The sequence below is a fragment of the Sus scrofa genome, chromosome 12 (genome assembly GCF_000003025.6).
Source record: "Sus scrofa isolate TJ Tabasco breed Duroc chromosome 12, Sscrofa11.1, whole genome shotgun sequence".
In the NCBI taxonomy this organism is placed as follows: Eukaryota; Metazoa; Chordata; class Mammalia; order Artiodactyla; family Suidae; genus Sus; species Sus scrofa.
The window spans coordinates 1,658,381-1,684,599 of record NC_010454.4 but is presented as its reverse complement, the minus strand read 5'-3'; the positions used below and the strand labels follow the sequence as shown (position 1 = coordinate 1,684,599).

At 61.6% G+C, this 26,219-nt stretch overlaps 2 protein-coding genes across 11 annotated transcripts in view; both read left to right on the top strand.

Moving 5' to 3' along the window:
- Positions 12,162–17,532, top strand: LOC110256155 (atherin-like). The gene is made up of 9 exons (XM_021068069.1): positions 12,162–12,283; positions 13,541–13,661; positions 13,722–13,922; positions 14,571–14,734; positions 14,914–15,119; positions 15,555–15,677; positions 15,795–15,873; positions 15,934–16,036; positions 17,035–17,532. Exons 1-9 carry the CDS (start codon positions 12,162–12,164, stop codon positions 17,530–17,532), a joined length of 1,617 nt encoding a protein of 538 aa, XP_020923728.1.
- The window catches only part of BAIAP2 (BAI1 associated protein 2), a 57,546-nt gene continuing 48,961 nt past the window's right edge, over positions 17,635–26,219 (top strand). For 7 of the 10 annotated variants that reach the window (XR_002336934.1, XR_002336933.1, XM_003131154.5 and 4 more), the window contains exon 1: positions 17,652–17,823. Coding sequence is in view for 8 of the 10 variants with exons in the window: in XM_003131154.5 (XP_003131202.2) it covers positions 17,770–17,823 (54 nt within the window). In the remaining 2 variants the exon portion in view is untranslated. Of the gene's footprint in view, positions 17,824–18,801; positions 19,065–25,843; positions 26,045–26,219 lie in introns of those variants that run through there. The other 3 variants (XM_021066487.1, XM_021066486.1, XM_013980718.2) reach the window with 3 other exon arrangements.

The following is a 26,219-nucleotide window of genomic DNA, read 5'->3' as shown; positions in this document are numbered from 1 at the left end:
CCGGCAGCTGTAGCTGCAAGTGGACCCCTAGCCTGGGAGCCTCCATATGCTGCTAGTGCATCCCTAAAAAGACCAAAAAAAAAAAAGAGAAAAGTAGCTCCTAAGGACTCTGCAAAGTGAACCGAAGCAGGTGGGTGTGGACGTGAGCCTAGACTTGCTGCTGTGACCCTCGTGGGGAGGCGTTCCCATTCTCGTTCCTCTTTGCCCTGAGTGGCCTCCACTGCAGGACCACACAGCAACACCAAACCAAAACGCTGGCAGAAGTCTTCTTTCTGGCAAGAAGACGGGCAGTATGGGCAGTGCAGGGGCCTAGAGTGCAGCCAGCTGGAGAAAGCACCCTGAACCCCGCCAAAGACGCAGCTCCGTCCTGGGCCCACCTCCGAGTTCCACGTTTGCAGGACAGACCCGAGCAGCACAGAAAGCCTTGACAGCTGAACTTGGACTGGAACCACCGGCCACGGGAGGCACGCGGGGCTAGTGGTCTGACCGAAACGGGTAGCTGGGCTGCTGAGACGGAAGGGCACGCTCCACAGGACTGTGACCCCCAGAGTCCACACGGCACAGCCCTCAAAAGGTTGAATTTACAACCCCACGTCATGCAGGGAGAGAGGCAACCAAGAGATGCCAGGTCGGAGATGACTGGGGCGGTGGAAAACACAGCATCCTGGAAGCAGCTCTTGTAACCGCGTCCCGTAAGGTCCAGCGCACCTGTAACAGGTGGAAAGCCGGAGCATCTCGGCTGGGGAGTAGGAACTGTCAACGAACCAGATGGAAACTTGAGAACCGGAAAAATAAAACGCCGCAATCGAAAAAAGGACCGAACAGGTCCAAGAGCAGAAAGGAGAGGAGTGAGGAATGACGCGGTGGCCGAGAAGACAGAGCAACGCAAAGGACCCACTTGGGAGCAGAGAGAGGAAACAGCGGCGGGGCTGAGCCTCAGGCGCTGGTGCCATGCTAGCAAAGTACTCGGGTGTCCCTAAAATCCTGGGAAAAGAAGAGAAGGAGATGACAGCAGAAAGAAAGCTTTTGCAGGAATATTGGGCGAAAACTTCCCTCCTTGGTGCAGAACCTCAATTTACAGATTCAGAAAGCTCGGCAGTCCTCACAGGGTAAACTCCAAGAAGGAACCTGCCTGGACACATCATCACTAAACGGCTGAAAATCAAAGGCGGAGCGGCCCACTGTAGCCGGCGGACGGTCCCGGGCCAGGGATCAGACCCTCGCTACAGCAGCCGCCTCTGCCACCGCTTTAGGGTCCTGAACCTACTGTGCGGCAGGGGAAAGCCACGAGGAAGAACCCTTGAAAGCTGCCAGATAAAAAAGAAACATTAGGGAGGTCCCGTCGTGGCGCAGTGGTTCACGAATCCGACTAGGAACCATGGGGCTGCGGGTTCGATCCCTGGCCTTGCTCAGCGGGTTAAGGATCCGGTGTTGCCGTGAGCTGTGGTGTAGGTCGCAGACGTGGCTCGGATCTGGCGTGGCTGTGACTGTGGCTGTGGCGTAGGCTGGCGGCTGCAGCTCCGATTTGACTCCTGGCCTGGGAACTTCCATATGCTGTGGGAGGGGCCCTAGAAATGGCAAAAAGACAAAAAAAAAAAAAAAAAAAAAAAAAAGAAAGAAAGAAACATGACCTGCAGAGGGACAACAATGGTAGTGACCACAGGTTTCTAGCTGGAAGCTGAGGAGCTTAGAAGATAGTGAAGCAGTGTCTTTAAAGTGGGAAAAATGGAACCGTTGACCCAGAGTTCAGTATGTGGCAAAAATATGCTTCCAGATTGAGGGGGAAATACATTCCTAGCTGAAGAAGAACTAAGAGAATTCACTGTGCAGACCTGTTTTAAAAGAAAGAATAAAAGAAAGTTTTCAGGAGTTCCCAAGGCAGTTCATTGGTAATGAAGCCAACTAGCATCCATGAGGATGTGGGTTCGACCCCTGGCCTCGCTCAGTGGGTTAAGGATCTGGCGTTGCTGTGAGCTGTGGTGTAGGTCGCAGACGTGGCTCAGAACTGGCGGTGTGGCTGTGGTGGAGGCCGGCGGCTACAGCTCTGCTTCGACCCCTAGCCTGGGAACCTCCATATGCCGCAGGAGCGGCCCTAAAATTAAAAAGATAGGAAGACTTAATAGCAATTCTGCACCAGCTCTTAGAGAGAGATGAGAAGGGACCCCTTCTCTACTTGTTCTGTGAGGCCAGCGTTATTACCCTGATGCCCAAATCACAAGAAGCTGGAGACCAGCTTCCTTCACGAACGTAGAGGCAGACTCCTCAACAAAGTATTAGCCAGTTGAATCCAGCAATACATAAAAAGAGGTCTTTGGGGCTCCTGCTGTGGCATAATGGGATTGGTGGCTTCTCTGCAGCCCTGGGACACAGGTTCGATCCCTGGCCCAGAAATTCCATATGCCACAGGGTGGCCAAAAAAAGTTGGGGGGAGTTCCCATCGTGGTGCAGTGGTTAATGAACTCAACTAGGAACCATGAAGTTGTGGGTTCGATCCCTGGCCTTGCTCAGTGGGTGAAGGATCCAGTGTTGCCATGAGCTGTGGTGTAGGTCACAGATGCGGCTGGGATCCCGCATTGCTGTGGCTGTGGTGTAGGCCGGTGGCTACAGCTCCGATTAAACCCCTAGCCTGGGAACCTCCATATGGCGCGGGAGCAGCCCTAGAAAAGGCAAAAAAAGACAAAAGGGGGGGGCTTTATCCCAGCATAAATCACATGGGGTTATCCTGGAAATGCAACCTTGGCCCAACCTTCATGTATTAGTCAATACATTTCACCATAGCAACAGACTAAAGAAAAAAACCTATGATATCAATAAATGCAGGAAAAGCATTTTTAAAACTCTTAGCAAACTAGGAATAAGAAGGAACTTCTCTAACTTTACAAAAGGCATTTACAAAGACCATGTGGCTAACACCACACTTCATGGTGAAAGGCTGAGTGCTTTTCCCCATAAGATTGGGAACAAGGGAGCTCCCCAGTGGCCTAGCAGGTTAAGGATACAGCATTGTCACTACTGCGATGCAGGTCTGATCCCTGGCCTGGGAACTTCCATATGCTGTGGGTGTGGCCAAAAAAAAAAAGATTGGAAGGAAGGACGAGGATTCCTGCCACTTCTCGGCAACATCACCCTGCCGTCCTAGTCAGTGTAATAAGCAAGAAAAAGAAACAGGAGTTCCCACCGTGGCTCAGTGGTTAACGAGTCTGACGAGCATCCATGAGGACGCAGGTTCCATCCCTGGCCTCGCTCAGTGGGGTTAAGGATCCAGCATTGCCGTGAGCTGTGGTGTAGGTCACAGACGGGGCTCGGATCCCCCATTGCTGTGGCTGTGGCGCAGGCCGGCGGCCACAGCTCGGATTTGACCCCTTGCCTGGGAACCTCCATATGCCGCGGGAGCAGCTCTAAAAAGCAAAAAAGGAAAAGGAAAGAAAATGCACACGTGTTGCTGAGGAAGAAACAAAACTCGCTTGTGAATGACAAGGCTACGTGTGCACAAAATCTCAAATGAATCCATTAGAAATCTGGGACTAGTCAGCGTATTTAGCAAGGTCACAGAATACTAGGTCATTGTAAAAATTCAGCATGTAATTCTGTTTACTAGCAATGAAGAACTGAAAACAAGTTAAAATTTTACTACTTTCAGGAGTTCCCATTGTGGCTCAGCAGTAACAAATCCAACTAGTATCCATGAGGATAAGGGTTCGATCCCTGACCTTGCTCAGTGTGTTAAGGATCTGGTGTTGCTGTGAGCTGTGGTGTAGGTCACCAATGAGGCTCGGATCTGGTATGGCTGTGGCTGTGTGTAGGCAGGCAGCTGAGCTCCGATTCAACCCCTAGCCTGGGAACCTCCATATGCCACAGATGCAGCCCTAAAAAGACAAAAAAAAAAAAAAATACTGCTTTTTTTTTTTTTTGGCCATTCCTGCAGCATGGGCAGTTCCCAGGCCAGGGATCAAACCCCAGCCACAGCAGTGACAACACCAGATCCCTACCCCGCTGAGCCACAAGGGAACTCCTGCAATTAAAATGTTCAACACGGGAAACAGACTCGCACCCCAAGCAGGTTGGAGTGGCGTGTGGCAGACAGGTGCTTCAGCCAAGAACTAGAGAAGCTGGAAAAACATAGAAGTCATCTCTTTAAAGGTACCAGAGTCCTGCAGAAGCACTGAAAACGAATGGGTTTAAGATCCCACAGGGCGCAGAAAGGTGAGCTGACTGTCTGCAGGCGGTGCCTGCCAAGCGTTGGGTTCTTGCTGAGTTTAGCGGCAAAACTGGAGATTTGAGGGCGTCTAATCATGATGAGAAGAGCGACTTGAGGGCAGATCTTTCCCTCAAGACTCTGACCAAGCACGGCGTGTGGATGCTGGTTAAAGAGCTGGGGTGGGGACCTCTGGAGGGTGGGAGTGTCCACTGTCCTTCGATGCTGAGGTCACAGGGACTCAGCAAGGGGGCTCCAGTGTTCGCCCCCGGTTTTCTGGTCTATATCCCGGAGGATCAGCTGCTGGAAAGAGAAGATGGACTTAAAAAACCTCAAGCCACCCCAAGTTCAGCTCCATCTGGTTGGGTTACGGTGGTCAGTCTCCTTACCATCTTCTGGAGGAGAAGGCACCAAACTTTTCCTTAAAGAGCCAGGTAGTAAATGCCTCCGGGGGTGTGGTCTCTGACTACTGACTCTGCTGCTGTAGGATGCCGTCTCCATGGAGATGCTATGTGGACAAACGGGCTTGGGTGCGTTACAATAAAACTTTATTTACAAAAAACACTTATCTGGCCCTCGGGTGTAGTGAACTGACCCCTGATCTGGCTCCCACCGTCTTTGGTACAGGACAGCAGCATACAATGAGAAGCCCAGATGACTGAAAACCAAGAGGAAAAACCCATCAGTGGCAACAGGTCCACAGATGCTCTGGGCATTGGGGTAGCAGGCAAGAACTCTGAAAGATTTATAACCAGGACATTTTTCTAAATATAGGAAACAGGAGTTCCCGTCGAGGCACAGCGGAAACAAATCTGACTAGGAACCATGAGGATGCAGGTTTGATCCCTGGCCCTGCTGAGTGGGTTAAGGATCCGGCACTGCCATGAGCTGTGGTGTAGGTGGCAGATGCGGCTCGGATCGCAAGTTGCTATGGCTGTGGTGTAGGCTGGCAGCGACAGCTCCAATTCGACCCCCAGCCTGGGAACCTCCATGTGCCACGGGTGTGGCCCTACAAAGACTAAATAAATATAGGAAACAGCAGAGAAGGGGGATTGAAAGATGGAGAATTGGAAGCTATGTAAACAAACATTTAAGAATCGGCAAAGCCAAGCTTCCCCCGCAGACAGGTCTGAGCACAGTCACCTGGTCCTGGGTGAGTTGGGCTGCGTCTCGATAGTCCAGCTAACAAGTGAAGCTGCTTTTCTGGCCACAAGTGACCAGGGGACATGGTGCAGGAGTGACGGAGGCCCTGGAACTTGCAGGGGGTGGGGCAGCCTGTTGGGGCTGAGCCTGCCCTGCACAGGTCCCAGGCCCCTTCCTCGCCCCCTCCTGTGTGCTTGCTTGGCGGGTGATCTTGCGAGCAGTCTGGCGTGTGGGGGTCAAGGACAGGACCCCGCAGGTGTCCAGAATCACCCTCGTGGCCCTGAGGGAAGGGGGGCGCAAGGGTCTGGCCTTGGACGGGTTGGGTGGCACTGCAGCACCACAGGGGCCAGGTTGGGGCTGAGAGCCTCGTAGGGGCTGCAGTGTAGGGACCAGTTTGTGGGCCAGAGGGACATGGGGGTCAGGGGAGGGACTGTTGCTGGGGTCTGGGGGGAGGGGCAGGGAGAAGTGGAGAGACTGGAGAATTAGGAGCATAAGGCTGAAGGGGGAGGGAGGGGGCACAGGTGAAGGTGAGAAACTCACCCCAGGCCCTGATAGTGCAGGCAGAGAAGCCATGGGACGGGCCCTGGGACTGGGTCCCAAAGGGAGCCTGGAGGGGGGACCCTGGGTAGGAGCTTGGGTCCAAGGAGGGGGTCAGGGCAGGAGACACAAACTGGGGCTCCTGAGATTGGGGGGCTGAGCTGGGCAGGAGACACGAACTGACGACCCCTGAGATTAGGGGGGCTGAGCCAGGGGTGAACGATGGGTGGGCCTGCAGGCTCTGTGGTCCCGGGGAGGGGGGAGCAGGGGAGGCCAGCCTCTAGCCCCAGCCCCCCAGCCCTTCCAGAGTCTTGGTCGCCCCTTCCCCCTGGGAAATTCCCTCTGGGGCCTCAGTTTCCAAATCAGCAAGCCCAGGTCCCAGTCTAATCAGCCTGTGAGCCGCGGAGAGCCACCCAGCGGGCACCTGTTCCTGCTGCTCTGGGGCCCTCTGCTGGGCCTCTCCTTGTGCTGTTTTGAAACTTTCACCGGCCGCTCGGGCCTTTCGTGGTTGGCCGCACTCCGTGGGCAAGTCAGACTCCAGCCCCTCAGATGAGCCGCCTGAGGCGGACCAGGGCTTTCCAGAGTTTCAAACGTCAGCCTGGAGGCCCAAGTGTGACCTGGGCCTTACGGTGCAGAGTCAGAGGGCAGAGGAGGGAGGTGTCGGGAGCCAGTAATTAGCGAGGGGTTGTTCAGATCCCCTTCCGCGGCCGGGGCACCTCAGTCAGGGGGGCTTTGCGAGACCACCAGAGAGTGGGAGGGGCTGGTGGGAAGACGTGGTGGTGACAGTAGCAGCCCGGGGGCAGGGTGGCAGGGCCGGGGGGCTCCGTTTGATGGACCAGGTGGTCCTCGGGCCAGGCCTGGCTCAGGTGGCTCTGCAGGTTTCCAATACCCGCCTGCCTTTCAACAGAGCCCACCTCTGCTGGGGTCTCTCCCGAGCGCAGGGACCGGCCCGCCCGTGGGGCGTGGCCCCGGGAAGCCCCGCCCAGCCACGTGCTCGGCGCGAGGAGGCTGCGGTCCCGGCCCCTGGGCGGGTGGTCAGAGGCCTCGGGAGGTCGCCGAGCCGGCTCCTGGGCTCCGGGCCGCCAGCTGGCTGCACAGTCCCGCCGGGACCACGCAGGGTCTGGGCTCCCGCCCAAGACGTCTGCACGCAGCGGGTCGGGACTTCCGCTCCCTCGCACGGCCAAGGGTGTGGCCGCGGGGCCTTCCCAGATCCCGGCTTCATCTTAAGGGCACAGGACTCGCTCAACTCCTAGGAGTAGTTTTGCGTTCTCGCAGCTTCCGGAACCCCGCCCGGCTGGAAGGGGCGGCTGAACGGGGTCCAGGGAGCCCCTCGTTCCTCTCGGAGCCGAGTTTTGGTCAGAAGCCTCTGAGCCCCAGGTGCCAGCGGTTAGGCCTCCACCGAGTCTCCCGTGCTCTCTGCCCCAGTGGAGTTCGGAGCCAAAGGTGTGGAACTCCACGGAAGTCTGGGTGCTTCTAAAAAGGGTGCTGTGTCTGTGAAAAGAGATTCAGTTAGGCTTTGGGGAATCCAAATGGAAACTGCAATGAGATGCCACATTGTACCCACTAAGGTACATCTTTTTTTTTTTTTTTTTTTTTTTTCAACTTAAACAACTGGAATTTACTGTCTCAATTCTGGAGGCTGAGTCCATAGTCAGGGGCCAGCATGGTCTGGCTCTGGCAAGGGCCATCTTCCTAGCCTGCAGACGGCTGTCTTCTTGCTGTGTGCTCACTCGGCCTCTCCTTGGTGTGTCTTTGCAGAAAGAGAAAATTTTCTTTTATGGCCGCACCTGCAGCACGTGAAAGTTCCCTGGGCCACACCTGTGGCAACATCAGATCCTTTAACCCACTGCACTGGGCCTGGGATCAAACCCGACCTTCCACTGCAACCCCAGCCACTGCAGTCCGATCCTTAACCCACGGCACCACGATAGGAACTCTTAGTGGGTCTTTTTTTGTTTTTGTCTTTGTTTTGCTTTTTAGGGCCGCACCTGCAGCGTATGGAGGTTCCCAGGCTGCAAATCGGAGCTACAGCTGCCGGCCTCCACCACAGCCACAGCAACGTGGGATCTGAGCTGCATCTGCGAGCTACACCACAGCTCACGGTCATGCTGGATCCCTGACCCACTGAGTGGGGCCAGGGATCGAACCTGTGTCCTCACAGATACTAGTCGGGTTCGTTTCTACTGCGCCGCAACGGGAACGCCTAGAAATTTTTTTAAGGTAGCAGATAATAAGGATGTGGAGGAGTGGGAACCATCGTGTGCTGCAGGCAGAAATCGAAATGAAGGAGCTGCTAGGAAAGACAGCTTGGTGGCTCCTCGAAAACACAACCTAAAACTGCCACGCGACCCCAGATTCTACTCCTGGGGTGAAGTGAAGAGGGGTGTGCAGACCCCAGCCTGTACCTGAGTGTTCCCAGCAGCACCACGCACAGTCACCAGGTAGCACCACTGGGAACACGTGAACAAAACCTGGGCATCCTGACGCTGGAAGGGGGCTCGGCCCTGAGAAGGATGAAAGCACCGGCCCCGACCACCCTGCAGACGCACTTCAGATGCTGCGCGAAGGGCGCTGGGCACAGAAGGTCACGCTCACGTGAGACGGCCACGGGGACAGAAAGCAGGTGGGTAGTTGCCAGGGGCTGGGGAGGGGGTGGGGCCCGTGTCCCTTCCGGTAGGGAGAGTTTCACAACTGGACTCAGTGGTCACGCAACTTGCGAGCATCCAGGTGCCCCTAAGGTGGACTGGGTTGGGCACTTGAAAATGGTTTGATGTGGGGGAGTTACTGTTGTGGCTCAGAAGGTTAAGAACCCAAGGAGTGGAGTTCCCACTGTGGCGCAGTGGGGTTGGCGGTGTCTCTGCAGCCCCGAGACACAGGTTCAATCCCCATCCAGGACAGTGGGTTAAAGGATCTGGAGTTGCCGCAGCTGTGGCGTAGGTCACAGATGCGGCTCACGTCCTGCGTGGCTGCGGCTGTGGTGGAGGCTGGCGGCTGCAGGTCCCTAGCCTGGGAACCTCCATATGCTGCAGGTGTGGCCCTAAAAAGAGAAAAAGCTGACTTTTGTTATGTGAATTTTATCTCGAGTCTTTAAAAAAAGATGGCATGTGTCCTTTGAAAATACACAAGGAGCAGTTTTCTCCTAGTGACCCCGGGGTGGAGGGAGGGTGGCCTCACGGCCCTGTCCGCGTCCCCGAAGGCTGACAATGGCTCTCGCTTTTCTTCCTCACTGCGCCCTGGCTGGCTGGGGTGCTGCTCTTCCTGTGTCTCTGAGAGCTCTGGTCCCCCAGAGCAGGTGCCCCAGAGCCTGCTGATGGTCCAGACTCAGGGGCAGGCACAAGACTTCCACCCTAGCCGGGGAAGCCTGGCCCTATCACCACCCGCTCTGTTCCTGCAGCCCAGTCCCGCGGCCTGTCCACCCTGCCCCCTCCCAGACCCTCTGCACGTGCCAAGTAGCCCACCTTCTCTGCGCCCAGGCCGCCCCTCTGCGCCTGCCACACGGCCCCGGCGCCTTCCTGGGCTGTCCACCAGGTGGCAGTGGAGGTCCCCCGATGTGGCGTCCCTGCCCACCCGCCCGCCGGCGCCCCGCGTCCTCCTTCTCCGCAGCCCAGGGGCCGGGATGCTGGGTCACTTGTCCGGGGCAGGGCCCCTGGTCAGCCCGGGCCGGCTGCATCCTCCGTCCTCTCCGCCCACTGGGATGCTGGGCTGGGAGCCCGAGGCTGGAGTCTGACAGCAAAGCACTGGGGGCCGTGGTCCTGCAGCCGCCGCCCCTTAGACCTGCCGCCCAAAGCCACCTCCTGGGCTTCCTGGGGCTGCAGGGCAGGGCCACCGGCTTCCCGGCAGGCGCCTGTGCCCAGCAGGCAGCTGGGCTCTGACTTTCCTGCAAGGCCTCCGGGGTTCTCCTGGTGGGAAACCTATAAGCCAAGGAATGAAGGAAGATCACAACGGAATCCAACACCACCCGCCCCGCCTGGGGCTCTGAAAACCGAGGCCTGAGTTGGCACCGCTGTTGGCGCCCACGGCGGCAGAGAAAGTCTGAAATTGGGGTGAGAATCAACAGCAGATTTCAGGGCCTGAGCTGCCAGATCCCGCAGGGGCCTCGTTTCTGCTGGCGACAGAGCACCGCTGCAAAGGTCACTTGGAGCCCGCGTCTGGCTGGGCTGGGGTTAAAGGTCACCTCCGGCCAGTTAAGTTGTGTTCCCTGGCGGAGGGAATCTCCTTTTTGTTTCGACAGCTGGGTAATAGCTACAGTTTTCCATAAGCTGCATCTCTACAAGGATGTCTCTTTCTTCAACTTTTGAGGGAAAAAACAAGAGCCTGTCGGGGGAGTGACATTCTCAAGCTTGACCTAAATTAATATCTCTCAAAATCCTATTACTTTCTGACGGGACGTGCCAGTGAAGAAACTTCCGACGGCTCCACACTGCCTGAGGACGGGAAGGCCCAGGCTGCAGTTTTCAATACCATCCAGACAACTGCCTGGTTCTGGACATGCTTGGTTCCCACCCCTGGCCTGCATCCCTGCAGCCGCCGTCAGTCCAGCCCAGTCTTCGCTGGGCCACTGCGGGGCCTCCTGGGGGGCCGGCCCAGCTGTCTAGGCGGTTCTGTGCTGGCTCAGGGGCTGCGTTCACTACAGACCTGGACGTGAGGCACCGCGTTCTCCAAAGACCCCAGCCCCTCTGCTCACAGGCTTCCTGCCACGTGCTGCAGGAGCTCGCGGGTGGGGACAGCTGGGGGACATGGCGTGGCCCCTCGGCCGGCTTGCCTTCTCACTGTCCAGGGACCTCACCGTTCTCCGGCATGGCCTGCGGTGAGCCGCAGGGGCAGGTGGGGGCTTGTTACGTGCGCTCAGAGGGCCAGGACTCACGTCTCCAGAGCGCCCGCCGCCACTCGGTGGGGTCCGTGGGTCACACTGTCTGTGGGACAGAGCCCCCTGCTGTCCAGCATCGGCCATCTGAAGGTGGCTGTCCCGCAGTGGCCTGGTGCCTGTCACCTAGTACACAGAGAGCCCCTCCGGGTGTCCTCGTTCCAAATACAAGAGAAACAGGAAGCCCTGAGGGTCAGGAAGCACAGAGGCGGGAGAGGAACCCCACTTGCCAGGTGAGAACTGTCTGTCCGGCCTCTTCCCCGGCCCTGGGCACATGTCTGGGCCCCCCTCTCCTGTGGACACCTGGCATGCTGGGCGGGGGATGCTCTCCTCTCCCTCCGAGAGCCGTGTGCCACCTCTCAGCCTTTGGGAGCCGAGAACACACAGGGGCTCTCCGGGTTCTGACCGTGTGGTCACTACACGACACTGCTCTGACTGAAAACCTCTGCCCGGCATCCAAATGTCACCGTGCCAGGCAGGGCTCTGTCCCATTGGCAAGGTGACCCACAAACCCACCCGAGTTGGCTTCAGAGCTCCCCCTTTGGAGACCAGGGGATCCTAGGTGGGGCTTTAGGATCTGCAGCAAGAAGACAAAGTCAAGATTTCAGGCCTGAAGACAAGATTTTAAAATCCGGCTTTAAATAAACACGGAATAAAAAAAGCGAGCGTGGAGCCTCCAGCAGCCGAAATTAGAAGCCGGCAGCCTGGGCAGGGGAGCCATCTGCACGCGCGGCAGGCGTCGGGGGCGCCTGGCACCAGCAGGCACCGCACGGAGGGGCTGCCCGCCTCCCGCCCCCCGGGAAGGACCTGCAAGGACACACCCAGGCTTGGGTTCCGAGGGTCCTCCAGGTGCAGCTTCCAGACAACGGGCTCCCTCCTCTCTGCTCCCGACACACGTTTCCGGTGACTTCCAGGGCCCCTGGCGCCACTGAAGAGGCAGAGTGAGGGGTAGACAGAGTCAAGGTTTCGGGGGTAAATGAAGAACCCTGTCTCCTCGGGGGCGAGTGACCACGGGCGCTGGCCTGGGGCAGCGCGGGGCCCGCTGCGCGTCGCCCATCCCTGGCCTCCACACCGAAGCGCCGACTTCTTTTGACAGAGGGCTGGCAGGAGGGCCGGCCCTGGCTTCCTTAACTTCCCCCTCCTGCACGAGAGCCCCTGCGGCGGCCCCTGAGACGGCGACGGTGCCCCAGACAGGTGGGTGGCTGGGTGCCCGCCGCTGGCCTTCGGCCCCTCCCGCCCCCGCCTGGCCCGGACCTGCCTCTGAGCTCGGGCCCCAGCCTAGGCCGCCCCTTCCGACCCGGACCCCGCGCCTCACCTGGGCGGGTGCCGGGGGGCCTCATCACCTGCCCGAGTTATTTAAATCTGCATTTCCAGTTAATGTATTCCAACCAGCAAGTGGGTGACCGAGCTGGCAGACGCAAGATGACGCTGAGATGTAAGGAGAGGGAGAGACACCCGCATGCAGCTTGGAGACTCTTCTCGCCCCTGCGCTCCCCCCACGCTGCCTCCCACCGGCACCTGGAGTCACGCCGATGCCGCCTTATGTAAGAGGCCGGTTGCCGGGGAACCTCGCCCCGCCCAGCCCAGCCCCTCCACACCCCCTGGAAGCCCCTCCGGCCCCTCCCGGCCCGGCCGGCAGGGAAGCTTCAGGACCATCCTAGGCAGCCTCGCTAAGAGGGTTGAGCTGGACCAGGAAGGGCCCGTGGGAGGACACCCCTGCCCACACTCCACCGCCTCCTAGGACGGGGCCCCTCTCCAGCAGACCGCTCCTGCAGACAGACAGACGGATGGACAGAAGTCCCTTCCTCCAGGGGAGGGCCTGGGTCAGAGGTCCCTCTGAGGGCAGAGCGGTGCAGGGTGCAACCTGGCCGGTCTGAGGCTAATGTCTTCGTTGGGAGGAGAAAGCCCTTGAACCCTTGTTTGAGAGAAGAGCAAGTCTGAGTCTGGGGAAGAGAGAGGAGCGAGCCACACCCGGGCGGTGGGAGCATGGCCCGCGGCCAGGCCCACGCCCCCCACACCCCCACGCCCGCCTCCTGCATGGGAGCCATGTGGCAGGTGGCAGAGGGGTCAGGACAGTCTGTGGGGACAGGGCAACTGCCCCACCTGCCGAACCCAGCGACCCCAGACCCCGGGGCGAGGCACAGGTCATCGGAAAGGCTTGTGCCAAGGTCAGGAGTGCCCCCCCTTGACAGACTTAAATTTTAGGACTATTTATTTACTTAAAATGTTTTTTCGGCCACACTCATGGCATATGGAGGCTCCAGGACCAGGGATCAAATCCAAGCCAGAGCGGCGACCTACGCCACAGCTGCAGCGCCGCCAGGTCCTTTACCCTCTGTGCCACAGCAGGAGCTCCACGGGACTGTTTGGATTTGCAGTTAGTGCAGCGTCAGGCTGCACCCAGCCCCCATCACTGATGCGCTCGCTGCAAGCGGCCCACCGGGGCGGACCCTCTGGTTGACTGAGTCCACACTTGATCCAGGCCTCCTTAGTCTTCACCTAGTGTCCCTGGACTGCCCCAGGACCCGCCCCAGACCCAAGTGGCATTGAGTCGGCACGTGTCCTCGGGCTCCTCTTGGCTGGAACGCCGACGTCCCCGGTCTGGGTGACCCTGACGGTGTCCCCGTGTGCCGGGCAGGGAAGTGCAGCCTGTCCCTCTGCTGGGATTCCTGACCTTTCTCCCACGATAAGCCCGGGGCGATGGGCACAGCATGGGGGCTACATACGGTCACCACAGCTCGCCTTGCTGAGGTGTGCCTGTCAGTGTGTCGCCTTTCCCCGTCACCTGTGGTCTCTGCCAGTCGCCGTGTGCAGCCCCCACAGCGAAGGACAGCTTCCCACAAGCTTCTCCGGGGGCGCCGGGCGTGCGCCAGACGGTCCCTTCTGGCCTCGGCACACAGACCCCAGGGCTCGCCACACGCCGTACGGGTTTTGGTGCTTTTCCCACCGTTTACACCTCGGCCTCCCATGACACCTGCACAGGTGACCTGCCCTGGGCCCACGGCTGCGCTGCTGGTGTCCCAGCGACGGGCCCCTGCGAGCGGCTCCCTGTGTGCCCACTCCCCTGGCAGCAGCAGGGCAGATGCAGGTCCGGACGGCCACCTCCCCTGCCTGCCGCGCCCCAGGCTTCCGGCCCAGGCACCCCCACGCGTTGCTGCTGACAAGGCTGACGGCGTGAAGCATGTGGGCTGAAGGCCCAAGCCCAGTACCCTGGGCAATCTGAATAGTTCTGCCCAGTGACGCTGCCCGGGCCGGTGGCCCAGAGCACCTGGCCTGGAGGGAGGAGACAGGGAGGGCCAGAGAGGGTGGGGAAGATGAGACGGCATCCCCGCCTCCGCGCTCCCCTGCTCTGGAACTTTCTGGTGACCGATTCCAAGAGCTTTAATCCAGGAAGGAGGAAAGAGAGGCAGTTCTGATTGGGCGGTTCCTCAGCGAGACGGGGAGGCTGCGGGGCGGGGGGGGGGGGGGAGACGGCGCCCGTGAGGGCACAGAATTTCCCTGTGATCTGACACACACGGCCACCGCCCCCAGGCCAGGCCCAGCAGACCCCAGGGGGCGCTGGTCAGAGAGAGAGAGGGTGACCGTCCCGCGAAGGTGTGCGGTCACCTCAGAAGGGGCTCCTCCCGTTAGCAAAGATTCACAAATCCTTGTGGCTGCCTTGCCAGGAGAACAGCTTGCTTGAAAGCAGAGGCTGTCATCCTGTAATTAAATCTGAGACCCCCCCTCCCTACGTGACGTTGAGATGAAGCCACTTACATAACGCGACTAAAAATAAGCTGATGAAGAGATGCTCGATTCTCTGTGCTTCCAGCCTTTTCCTCCGGCCCCCAGGCGGGGGGTCAGCGTCAGCAGCACCGCGCGGTCAGATGCTCGGCTCCGACCCCGCACGCGACAGGCCCCGTCGCTGGTGCGCGGGGCAGAGGGGCCTCGGCCTCAGAGCTGGGGCGCTGGGAGCACCACGGCTACACGCCACCCTGGTCGCTCCGTCCGTGGAGGTGAGGACGGGCAGTCAGAGGTGACTCCAGGCCTCTGCTTTTTCTGTGACGCCTGACAGCTGCACCCCGCCACCCAAGTAATGCAGGAGGAATGCCCTGGTCTGGGCGAGGGCAGCGGGCCTGGGGTGCTGAGGACTGAGGGTCCTGGCCGGTGCCAGTCCTCCTGCTCGTCCCTGCAGAGGAGCGGGGAAGAGCCACTGCTCAAGGGGACTGTGGCTTCTCTCGCTGGTTTTGGAGGAGGCGCCCAACCCAAGTCCAGGCGACAGTTTCCCAGCTGAACTGACGGCCAGCCTCCAGGAAGATCACTCGACTCCGAGGCCCCGGGCAGACTCTCGGAGCCCAGGGGAGGAGGAAGGCGCTGGTGCTGGTAATGGTGCCGGGACAGGTGGGCCTCCTGACCCCGGGAGCGGGCGCCAGGGCCACCTCGGCATCCGGTCCGCCTGGCCCTGGGCGCTGCTCAGGTCCTAGGTCCTCGCTCGTGGGATTCGGCCCTGCCCAAACGCTGCTGCCATCCGAAGGGGCCCCCACCTAAGTAGGAAAGGCCTCAGAGGAGCCGGTGGCCGGCCCACGGTTCAGACCGCATCCTGGAAGCTGAAGGGCTGAGCATTTGGGCAGGCGGGCGGGCGGCTGAGGGGGGCCACGGGGCAGGGCTGGGACTTCCTCGCTGCAGGTCTCCAGGCCCAGGCGGTCTCTTCGCCAATCCCGCTCTGTACCTGCCATCAGCGCCGTGCGTTTTTCCAGGCTACTTGGCTCCATGAGCTCATTTTCACCTGCCACAGGTGCCCTGCGGAGGCTCTTCTGACCGCTGGCTTCCCCCCAGCTGTTCCCCTCCGGCCTAGCTGCCAGCTGGAGGGCACAGGCCGAGATGAGGCCGCAGAGCGATCAGCCCACCTGGATGGCGGTCTGGGCTGTGAGGTGTCTCCCGCCTCAGCGGCTACCAAACGTGAGCATCCCACTGGGCAGGAGGGGCGGTCACGGGCAGGATCTTGCGGGGCGGGGGCTCAGGGCCCCGCAGCTCTCATGGAGAGGCCCCTCCCCTCTCTGCTGTGTCCCGGCCGAGGCAGCGGACAGCCCAGCCCCGAGACCGCTGACTCCCCCACAGTGACGACGCCCACGTCGCCAGCCTCCACCTCCCTCTGGTAAGCAGCAGCTCTTCCCTGGTCCCACCCAGCTCCACGCTGGCCCCTGACCCCATTCAGGCCAGTGGACCTCAGTCCCAGGGCTGGAGGGACGAAGCGTGTGCTGCCGCTGGCTGGCCTGAAAAAGGCGCTGAAGAAGGAAGACTGGTCTGACTTCCGTCATGTGAGCCAACCACGCCCTCGTTGTAAGAGCCAGTTTGAGCTGACTCTCCATCCCTTGCAACCAAAAGAATCTCGGAAATTACATACCCTGGGATCTACCTTAAAACACCGACAGCAACAGGGTGGAGGAAGCCGGGCTGACGGTGGAAAGAAAGTTAAAATGAGAGCGTCTGTAGAAACAAAAGCTCGAGGTTAAGGGAGACAACCGCTTCTAGAACACTGCTTCCATTTTTTTCGAATCCTTGTGAGGTAGCGTGTGGCCGGTTCAGGTCGACAGCCCTGCGGAGCAAACTGTCAGCCCCCAACTATCTGTGGGGTCCTCCGGCCGTGTTGGGTGTCCGAAGCTGAAGGCATGACGGTCCAGGGATGGGATGCTGGTGATGCTGGCGAAGAAGGTCAGATTCAACGAAAAGGAAACACTTAGAATGGATGGTTCACAATGTAAAGGAAAGAATCCCTCTAAATTAGTCTAATTCACGTAAATATTCCTCCAAGGGAGTTGTGCTGGGAACCCTGTGTGCCAACTTGGTCAGCTTCCTCAACAGAACCCTCCATGACTCGCCTCCAAAAACCTGGTACCTCTGATTTCTTCATCCATCTAGAGCGGCTCTCTCCCCCCCAGATTTTCCCACGCCACGGGGTCCTCCCTCTCCACGGAAACTCCCCCCAATGAGGGTCTTCTGCCCCCACGAGGGCCCTCTCTTTGCTTAACTGTCGGCCCTCAAACCTCTCCTCCTCATCCCCTCCCCTCCTCATCCGCCCCCTCCAGAATCTGCCCCCCCCACCTCCCCAGAGTCCTCTTCCGCAACCCAGGTCCCTCCCCTTCCCTCTCCAGCTCCAACCCCTCCCCAAGATGCACCCCTCCAGGGTCGTCCCCCCAGGGTCCACCCCTCTTCTGGGTTCGCCCCAGGATCCTTCCTTCTCCGGAGCCCGTCCTCCTCCCTCCTCAGAAGGGCTGGCCTGGGGGTCGCCGCTGCCCGGTGAACTTACCTCCAAAAGTGCCGGGACCCCGCCGGGTCCCCCGGGCAGCGCGCCGGCCTCTCACCATCCTTCGCCAAGCCCGCGCAGCAGGCGGCCAAACACCCAGGGACCCTACTCTCCTCAGCGCGAGCCCCCGACCCCTGCGCCTTCGGCCGCCTTCGGGGCAGCGACGCCCAAGAGCCCGCCGCGGGCACTCGGCACTTTGCGAAGTGCAGCCCCCACTCGCGTTTGCCATCGGCGTCCCCCCACCCAACGCCTTCTGCTGCCTTCTTCCTGCGCTACCCCGCCCCCGCCTCCCCGCCCCCAGCCCGGCTGTCGCCGGGGCCCCCCAGGCTGTTCCCAGGGCCCCAGCCCGCGGTGCGCCTCCGCCTCCTCCCCCGCGATCGACGGCGCCACGAGCCAATTACTGCCTGGCTCCGGCCCACAAGCTCCGCCCTTGTGTCCGCCCCCTTCCCCCGTCTCCGGAACGCACCAATGGAAAAAGCGTCGCGGGGGCGGGGCCTGCAGGTTGCCTAGCAGCAGCGGCTGGGCGGGGGCGGGTGGCCGGGGGCGGTGATCCGGGTGCGGCGGGGGCGGGCGCACGGGGGCGGGGCCTATAGGGGGCGGGGCCTGGACGGCTATAAAAGTAGCCGCCGGCGAGCAGCCGCGCTCTTGGTCCGGCTCCGCGCGTCTTTTACCCGCAGTCTTTGCTGCGTCCGCAGTCGCCGCCGCTCACGCTCCCGTTCCGGTCTGTGGTGCAGCCGGACCAGCACCATGTCGCTGTCTCGCTCGGAGGAGATGCACCGGCTCACGGAAAATGTCTACAAGGTGAGCCCCGCGCCCGCCCGGGGCGGACCCTGGGCCCACGGGGGTCTTCCCCGCACAGCCGCCGGGACCCGCCGCCGTTCCGGCATAGGATGGCGCGGGCGTCCTCGCCCCGAGAGCCCCGCGCGCCCCTCCGTGCGTTCTTCGCGCGCCCGGGGCCGGAGCCCTCGGACCTGAGTGGGGTGGGGGCGCAGGCGCCCGGCTGCGGCGTCCAGAGGCTCCTGGGGTCCCGGGCCGCGCGGCTGCTGGTCGCCTGGCGCGGTGGTGGCCCTGCCCGGCGCGGTTACGCAAGCCTTGGGCACTTTTTTTCTCAACAGGCTTTGCTTTTTCCCAACTCCTTTTCGGAGTCAGTGGACGTGGCCGGGTGGGAGGTCGCGCGCGGGCAGGTTGGATGGGTGGACAGATAATCCGTCATCTTATGTAACCGCGGAGGGAGAAGACTAATTGTGTAGGAGGCTGGCGCGCCTGCCTCTGCTACTGATGTGCGAGGAGTCGGCTCGCATCCCCTGGTGCGGAACGCGCGGGTGTGGGTCTGAGCTCCGCGCAGCCCGCAGGACCCCTCGCCGCCCCCGCCCGGCCGGTTTTGCGCCTTGGGGGCACGTTGGCAGGCACGCGGGCTGCCGTTTTTAGCATCCATTTTCTCGGTTTGGACCCCCGCCCCCACCCGCGCAGACCCAGGCTCTGGTGGCTCCGGGCTGTTCTGGGCGGCTTTTTCTTGCGGGAGATGCGTGCCCTGGCGGCCCACGCGGTCCCCTTACCGAGCTGTGCTCGATGCCAAAACTGTCTGGGGGTGAAGTGGCGGGCCCGGAGGCTCCGAGGTGGTGTTTACGCGGCGGCGTTGCTGGTTCATGGCGGCGGACTGGGGTTGCAGCGCGCTGGCCGAGCAACAGTTTCTAATTGTGTTAAACAACTACGGCTGTGCCGCCTTAGCCCGCGGCCTGCCAAGCCCTCTTGGCTTGCGCGGAGGGAGGCCTCTGGGGGGCCCATAGCTTTCAGCTGGAGTCCGGGGCGGCTGCAGTCAATCGCGGCTTCTAAGAAAGGTTTTAAAGTTGTTGCCGGGTCACCTGGAAGGCTCCTGAAGCCGGGTCGGGGTTGACCAAGTCAGTTCCGAAGCCGTGTTAGAGCTGCTGGTAAAGGGAGTGGAGACTGGCGAGGAAGCGGCGCCTGTAAGAGGAACAGCCTTTGGGGTTTTCATGTTTGTGTCACGTCGAGGTGGAGGCATGCGTTTTTGCTCGTGTTGCTCTGTAAGTGCTGTCAGGGGAGGGCGGTTTATTAAATTATTAGTCATTAGTTCCATTACCACTTGCTCATTTGTGCAGGGGGTGGAAGAGAAGTGCTGGTCTTGGTGTTTTTTCCCGTTTTTCCTGCTTCTGCACTGAAACCATTAAACAGGAACTTTTGTGGGGAGAATGAGGAGGGGGTGCGTGGCACGCTTTGCGGTGGGGAACCCCATGACTGGCCCTAATAAAACGCTCCTGAACGGGGCAGTCCGGCGCGCCGTTCCAGCTGAGCGGCTTCTGGATGGAGCCGGGATTTGTTTGCAGGCCTGAAGTTGAAATCTTGGCAGGGCGGTGGCAGCAACCTGATGGGATCTGCGTGCCTGGGGCCTTTCAGCCCCTCTGGAAGCAGAACAGAGGCTTCGGGCGTGCATTCAACAGGCTGGTCTGCGGTCTGTGCTGGCAGGTCAGCTGATGCCTGAGCTCCCATGGGAAGGCGTGGCACACACCGAGGACTTTCGGGTTGGACGTGTCGGGAAGTAGGTGCTGGGCGCCTGCACAGACCAGGCAGCTGGGGGTTGTGGGCGGTGCTCTTCTGCCTGATGTGGCCTGACGGAGGGCCTTCGGGCGCAGCGCTATACCTACCGTGGCTGGTCACTGGGGAGCTCAGGGTCCCCAGCAGGAAAAGAGCTGGTACTGGTTGGGGGACTTTGGCACAGCGATTGGGCAGGGACCAGCTGACAGCAGGCGCCGCAGGACACAGCTGAAGCCTCTGTGTGTAGACCCAGGCTAGTCTGGCCAGTCCTCTGTTCTGTCCAGGGGTGTTGCTGCCTCTGTGTCCAGATTGGTGACTTGTGGGAGAGTGGCTGGGATCTAGCCCTGCTCGGTGTCATTCTGAGCTGCAGCTCAGCTGTTTGCTTTGGCCCTGTGTCGCCTCAACTGCAGTCCTGAGTGGTGTTTGCCTTGGCAGAGAAGGCAGAGGCGGGGATGCTCGTCCTTGGCCTTGCTGATTAAAAACGCGAGAATAAAATGTCCAGTTTGAGTCCCTTCCCTGGAAGACTCTCCAGTGTAGGATTTAATTTCTCTTCCTGTGGCCTGGTTCCCATGGGAGCTGTGTCCTCGGGGAATTTTGTGGAAGACGAAGGGCCGAGAAATAGAATGGCTTTGAAACAGCCACTGAGAGGTCACCCTCGGACCCTGGGCAGGGGGATAGCAACCAACGCCCTCTGGGGGTGGCAGTGTGGGCAGCGTGGCCTGGAGGCCCTGAACCGTGGGCAGCCCTGGATAGTTGCTTGAGGCGAGGGACACAGTTGTGGGGGGAGGGTTCTGCTGCTCGAAATTAAACCCAAGTTGCAGCTCTCTTGGGGGTGGACGCCCAGTGTCCCCGTGTGCCGGGGAGGGGTTTTTCGCAGCTGACCTTAGCTCCCAGCTGCTGGGGAGGTGGGTGCTTTTCTCACAGTCGTGTATCCCAAGAGAAGCCCTGGCTTCAGGCCGCCCCATGACCTTGGAGGGTGGTGGCTCTGGCTCCTTTCTTAGGAACCGTGCCACAGGCCTCCATCCTGCCCCGAGGGTGCAGGAGAGGGGGGACAGCCTGAGGAGGAAGATGTCCTTAGGAAGACGGCAGGCACGGCTGCTCGGGGCGTTGTGGGCCCTGGGCCTTGGTCGGCACAGCCGGGCTCGTCACCAGAGGCCATCTGGCCGTCCTCACTCTGTGGCTGTCGGGAAGCTGGCCTGGCCATGCCGCAGCCACCCTGCGAAGGTGGCTGGTGTCAGCGGGTTTCTGCACTTGGGGTCTGTCAAGGTTGCCACGGCTGGTGTGAGGTGGTGGGCACCTGGGGAGGCCTTGCCTGCCCCCCCACCGCAGGTAGGTGTTGGGAGGAGCAGAGGGAAGCAAGAGGCCCCAAGTCCTCTGCCGCTGACCCCAGACCCCCTTCGCCCTCATCCTCTGCTGGGCAGTCCCACCAAACTCTTGGCCGCCTGAAGCCTGGCGCGTGGAGTGGACCGAGCTCCTCGGCTCCCAGCTGGGGCCGGGGAAGTGGGTGTTCTGCGGGGGCTTCCTGGGCAGGAGCTGCTTGCTGGGGGGCTCCCGGTGCTCTGCGTGTGTGTGTGTGTGTGTGCGTGCACTTATGCATGTGGGAGCATGAATGTGCACACGTGTGAGCGTGTGCAGGAGCCTGCTTGTGTGGACATGCGTGTGCGTGCTGGCGGTGCTTCATTCTGCCTGAGAGGTAATCTCGGGGTGCCCTGTTGGGGTAGCATCTGGGGATAAAGCATGGGGGCCGCTGTCTCCGCGGGGATTCGGAGTTTCCTGCCCCAGCTCGCGCTGCCTGAGGCTGTCCCTCCACCCCCGTGTGCCAGTGCTGCGTCTCCCCTGCCCTGGAGTAGCCAGGGCAGCCAGGGGAGGTTTTTGTCATGCTGATCTCTGAAGGACGGTCTCTGGTGCCCAGGTCACATCCCAGAGGTTGTGGGCTCCTCCGCCTGGGATTCCTGCTGCCGGCGGTGGCTTGGGGCCTCGGGGGTTCTGCAGAGTTCCTTGCTGGGCCGGGAGTGGTTTGCCTGCACTGCTGTCCCCGTGGGGCCAGCCTTGAGAATGTGTCCTTTGTTGGGGAGGCTGCTGGGCTCGTGGGCAGACTGTGTACTCGGGCCTCCAGGTGCTGGCATCAGGGCAAAGGGCTTGGGGGCAGCCTCCGGAGCCCGGCTCTTGTCGCCGCTTCATCTTTCACCCGAAGCTCCCAAGGGCCAGCGGGTCTGTCTCCCCTCGCACAGGTGATTCCTGCTGCTGGAGGTGGCGGGGGCTTCGGGGGAGGCCTGGCCACTGACCCCGTCCCCTCCTGAGCGTAGGCAGGTGGGCAGGGAGTCTGAGGCACGGCCAGCATTCCCCTCAGTTTACAGGTCTAGGTCCTGCTCAGGGGAGACCCACATAAGACCCGGGGTCGGGGGGGGTTCTCTCCCTGCTCAGCCTTGTGCGGCCCCCTTGGATAGGCGCTGTCAGGGCTGCTTTCCGCAGGCAGGCTCCTCTGCGCAGTGATTCTGTGGGGGTGTCCTGGACCGCTGGCACCCAGCCCCTTTCCCTGGCCCTCCGGTGCACGGGGCCAGGGCCCAGCCCACAAGGCACCCCTGGCCACTGCATCCCGGGGGTTGCCCATGAGGTCTCAGGTTGGGGAGGCTGTTTTCATTACAGTGTGGGCCTGTGCCCTCTGGACACAGGGCACAGGGATGGGGGGTGCCGTGGTGCTGCCTGCGGCTGTGGTAATTATAGGTGGTGTGGGCTGGGGGCCCCCTCTCCCCCGCAGCTCTGATTCATCCCCTGTCTGTGCGCGCTGCACAGCTGCGAGATAACCTGCGGGGTGCCACGCGAGGAGTGCACGCGTGTCCCTACCACATACCCAGCGGCTCCCATCAGTGGGTTTGGGAGAAGGTTGAGACCCAGGCTCCTTATTGGAGAACACTCTTCTGTCCCCACCTGACGTCCTTTGTCACCAGGGGTGGTGATTTGGGTCCCACGTGGCCCCCGAGGTGGGGACCCCAGCCTGGCACTGTCGCGGGCACGAGGGTGCCTGTGCTCAGGAGTGGATGGGCCTCGCTTCTGGTTCTCGGGCTCCGGAGTGTGCACTGCCACGGCCGTCTCTGCCCTGGGTCTGGTCTCTTCGCTGTCGGCTCCACAAGCAGAGGCCCAGGACCCCCACGGTTCCGACGGCGGTGGCAGCCTCGTGTCCCCACGCAGAGTTCCTGGGCCAGGGTGTTAGCCCGAAGCCCCTGGTGCTGCCCTGTCCTGGGGGCCCAGGGGACGGCTGGTGGTGCGGGGGCAGGACGGAAGGGAGACCGCCCCGTCCCAAAGAGGTGGCTTTGGAAACTTCGTGGGCAGACGGGGACCCGCCCAGTGTGTGAGCGTCCGGTGGGCAGGCAGCGGCATCAGCAGGACGCCTTTCTGTCTGGGGGGGTGGGGGGCGTAGTCGCTGCTGGGCCCTGCGCTGCCCGGGCAGTCCTGTCTGGTCCTCCGCTTCAGGGGCACCATCTCGCTGTTTCTCCCCAGCCGTGGCCGTGCGGAGCCTTGCGCCCGTGCATGGCCAGGACCGATGGCCAGGACCAAGGGATGGCCCGGGCTCCCTGTAGGCTCCCCTTGTGGCTCTGGTGCCTATCTGGACCTGGCGGCCGGTCTCGGTGTCCTGGCTGTGACGTGAGCGTCCCCAGGGCCCTTCTGCAGCCCCTGGAGCCCCGAGCGTGATCTCGCGCCCTGAGCGCAGGCGCCAGGGAGGCTGTGGACGATGAGGTGATCGGCCCCCGGTCGGAACAGAGCTGATCTTTCGCAATTGGGGTGTTTTCTAGGCACGGGAACAGTTCTCTTAGAATTATTTGAACAGGTGTTTTAAAAGTCGTGTATCAAGGGAGTTGCCTTCGTGGCTCAGTGGTTAACGAACCCGGCTAGGACTCACGAGGGTGTGGGTCCGATCCCCGGCCTCGCTCACTGGGCGGGGGATCTGCCCCTGCCGTGAGCTGTGGTGTAGGTTGCAGTTGAGGCCCGGATCGGGAGTGGCTGTGGTGTAGGCCGGCGGCTACAGCTCTGGTTCACCCCCTAGCCTGGGAACCTCCATGTGCCGTGGGTGCGGTCCTGAAAAGCGAAAAAAAAGACATTCATCCGTAGAGTTCTCCTGAAACCTTTTTGGGATCAGAGTTCGGCTCTTTGGAGCTTTGCTGCAGAGGCAGTCGTTGGGACTGGGCCGTCCCCGGCCCCACCTCTGGCTGTCCTGAGTATGGCTGTGGGTTTCCTTCCACACAGCCGGGGTCCCTGGTTTTTCTTAGTCACTCTGTGGTCTGTGGATGTGATGTGCCTGCTTGCTCCTGCCCAGCTGTGCCAGGGACAGTCACCAGGCAGGCCCGTGCCAGGTGGCAAGACACATCCTGGCTTCGGAAAGGGGCTGGGGATTTGCAGGTGTCTGTGCTCTGAAACAAACTGACGTCCTGAGGTGGAACGTTGGGTGCCGGGTCGGGGAGGGGCGTGTGCCCCCCCCCCCCCAACCGGGAGCTAGAATCCCATCCGCTCCTTCCTTCCGGGGCCAGGCGTGTGCAGCGCTGACCTGCTGAGACGGAGCGGCCTTGCTGCTTCCACAGAGGTTGCTAGAAGGAGGGGGTGTGGTGAGGGCAGACCAGGGTTCCCTCTGCACCCACGGCCCCTGTGGGCCACCATCGGGCCAGTGGAGCCCCTCTGCTCTAGCTGACACCCTGGCAGCGGTGCTCTGCTGTCCACCCCTCCATTCACCCCTTCCCGCCCCCTCCCACAGAAGGCTTGTTCTTCGCAGCCCAGAGACCTTTGGCGTTCAGGCCACAGCCCGTCCTCGGGGATCCCGGACCCTGCTGGCCACAGGCCGGGGGGTGGCTGGGGTGACAGGTCACCAGGCAAGGAGGCCTGATTCTGGGGCGGGGGTCCTGAAGTCGGGGGCCAGAGCCCGGATGGTCTCAGATGCCTTCATTCCGGCTCTGCTCGGGCGAGGTGCGTGGCCACCTGGGCTTTGCAGGTGGCTAGTGGTGCGACTCGTGCGGAGCCTTCGACGACGTGCTCGGTCCAGGCCCCGCGCTGAGGGTGATGCGCGTGACTTCGCTGATCACTCAACCTGCTTCACGAGGGGCCTTGGGTGTCCCATTGTGGTGGGGGAGCTTCCGAGATAGGGAGCAGCCTGGCCGCCCCGTCATGGCTCCCGCGGAACCGGGCCCGCCTGAGCCCAGCCCATAGCTTCAAACCCGCTCTTCTGTTTGTCCATGCGGGAGTCCTGCGGGCAGCGGAGCCTTCTTAGCTTCTCTGCCCCTGTTTTGTCGTCGCTATTAGCTGGGACCGCACAGCTCCTCCTGGCCACAGGAGCACTGGGTAGGTGGTGGCCATGGGTGTTGCTATCAGGATGGAGAGTTCTTTGGGGAGCAGGCGGTGCGGGAAGCAGGAGGTGCGTGGCCAGGGCGAGGAGGCCCAGCGAGGCCCTGTTGCTGCCGTCCGATTCCCGGGCGCCGAGTGGCCCTGCTCCCGCCAGCGTGCCAGTCTCTTGGGCCGGCTTGTGCCGCCTGATGGAGGGCCGCGGGAGGAGGCCACTGCAGAGAGTCCGTGGCCAGGTCCCTGCTTGCTCGTCGTGGTTTCTTGTCCAATGGGGAGCCCAGCCCTGTGAAAGGCGGGTCAGGACTCTCCCGGGGACGAGGACTGGTCAGCGGCCTGGGCACATTCTAGCCAGCCAGCGTCTCTAGACCATGAAGGAGCTGACGGCTGGGCCTTCACCGGCCACCCGGGGATTGGCCCAGTGACTGGGTCCGCTCGGCTGCCAGACAGCGCCCCAGGCCAGGGGCTTGAAAAACGGCCCTGCTGGGGGGCGGGCTCGGCGTCTGGGGTGGTTCCTGGAGGGTTCCCCTGGTGTGTCCTCACGGGGTTGTCCCAGTCTCAGAAGGACAGCGTCCCGTGGGCTTAGGTCCCGCCCGTGTGACGTCCCCCTTGCTTGTCACTGTGAAGGCCTCTCCCCGTAGCCACCTCTGTGGCGCCGCGGTTCCCTTTGGCACGGGAAGGTTTGGGGGCGAACTCAGGCCCCACCCCAAGGTGCGGTGGCCCAGAACGTGGGGGGTGGGGTTCCTGGGCGCAGCCGTCCGAGTTGCAGGAGCCCATGTGTTTCCAGGCCTGCGAGGGTTTCCTGGGAGCGCCGGGGTTCCACCGCGAGAGCTGCCCGGGGTGCCGGGCACCGGCCTGGGCTGACCCCAGACAGAAGGCAGCTGGCACGCACATGCCCTGGCAGGGCTGAGCCGTCGGGCGGGCCTGGCCGGGCCTGGCCCCTGAAGCGCCCGCTGCAGTGGGGATGGCCGGATGTGCCTCTGGAAAGGAAGGAAGTGGCCAGGCCGGTGGGGCCTGTGTCTGGCCCCTGCTGTCGCTCCTGGCGGAGCGGTTCATCCGGTTCCTGCAGGGGCGGCTCTCCCAGCAGGATAGACCTTGCCCCAGCCTGAACCCACTTGGGGCTGCCTGCCCCCAGACCCACTCGGGAGAGGTCAGTGGGGCTCGGGGCGCTAGAAGACTCGGGTCCCGGGGTAGAGCTGGGGTGGGAGGCGGGCGCCCAGTGCCCAAGGAATCGGAGGCATGGGGGGTCCTGGGAGCTTGGCTGCTCCTTCCCCACTGTGCGTGGTTTGTGTCCGAGCCTTGCGGTCCCAGGAGGCCCCCACTCA

Excerpts from the sequence above, each read along its gene's own strand:
- LOC110256155 (XM_021068069.1), top strand. The coding sequence starts at position 12,162 with ATGACGCTGAGATGTAAGGAGAGGGAGAGACACCCGCATGCAGCTTGG. Across the intron at positions 12,284-13,540 it reads TCACGCCGATGCCGCCTTAT|TCGCCGTGTGCAGCCCCCAC; the intron begins GTAAGAGGCCGG and ends GGTCTCTGCCAG. Across the intron at positions 16,037-17,034 it reads ACTGGTCTGACTTCCGTCAT|TGCCGGGACCCCGCCGGGTC; the intron begins GTGAGCCAACCA and ends TACCTCCAAAAG.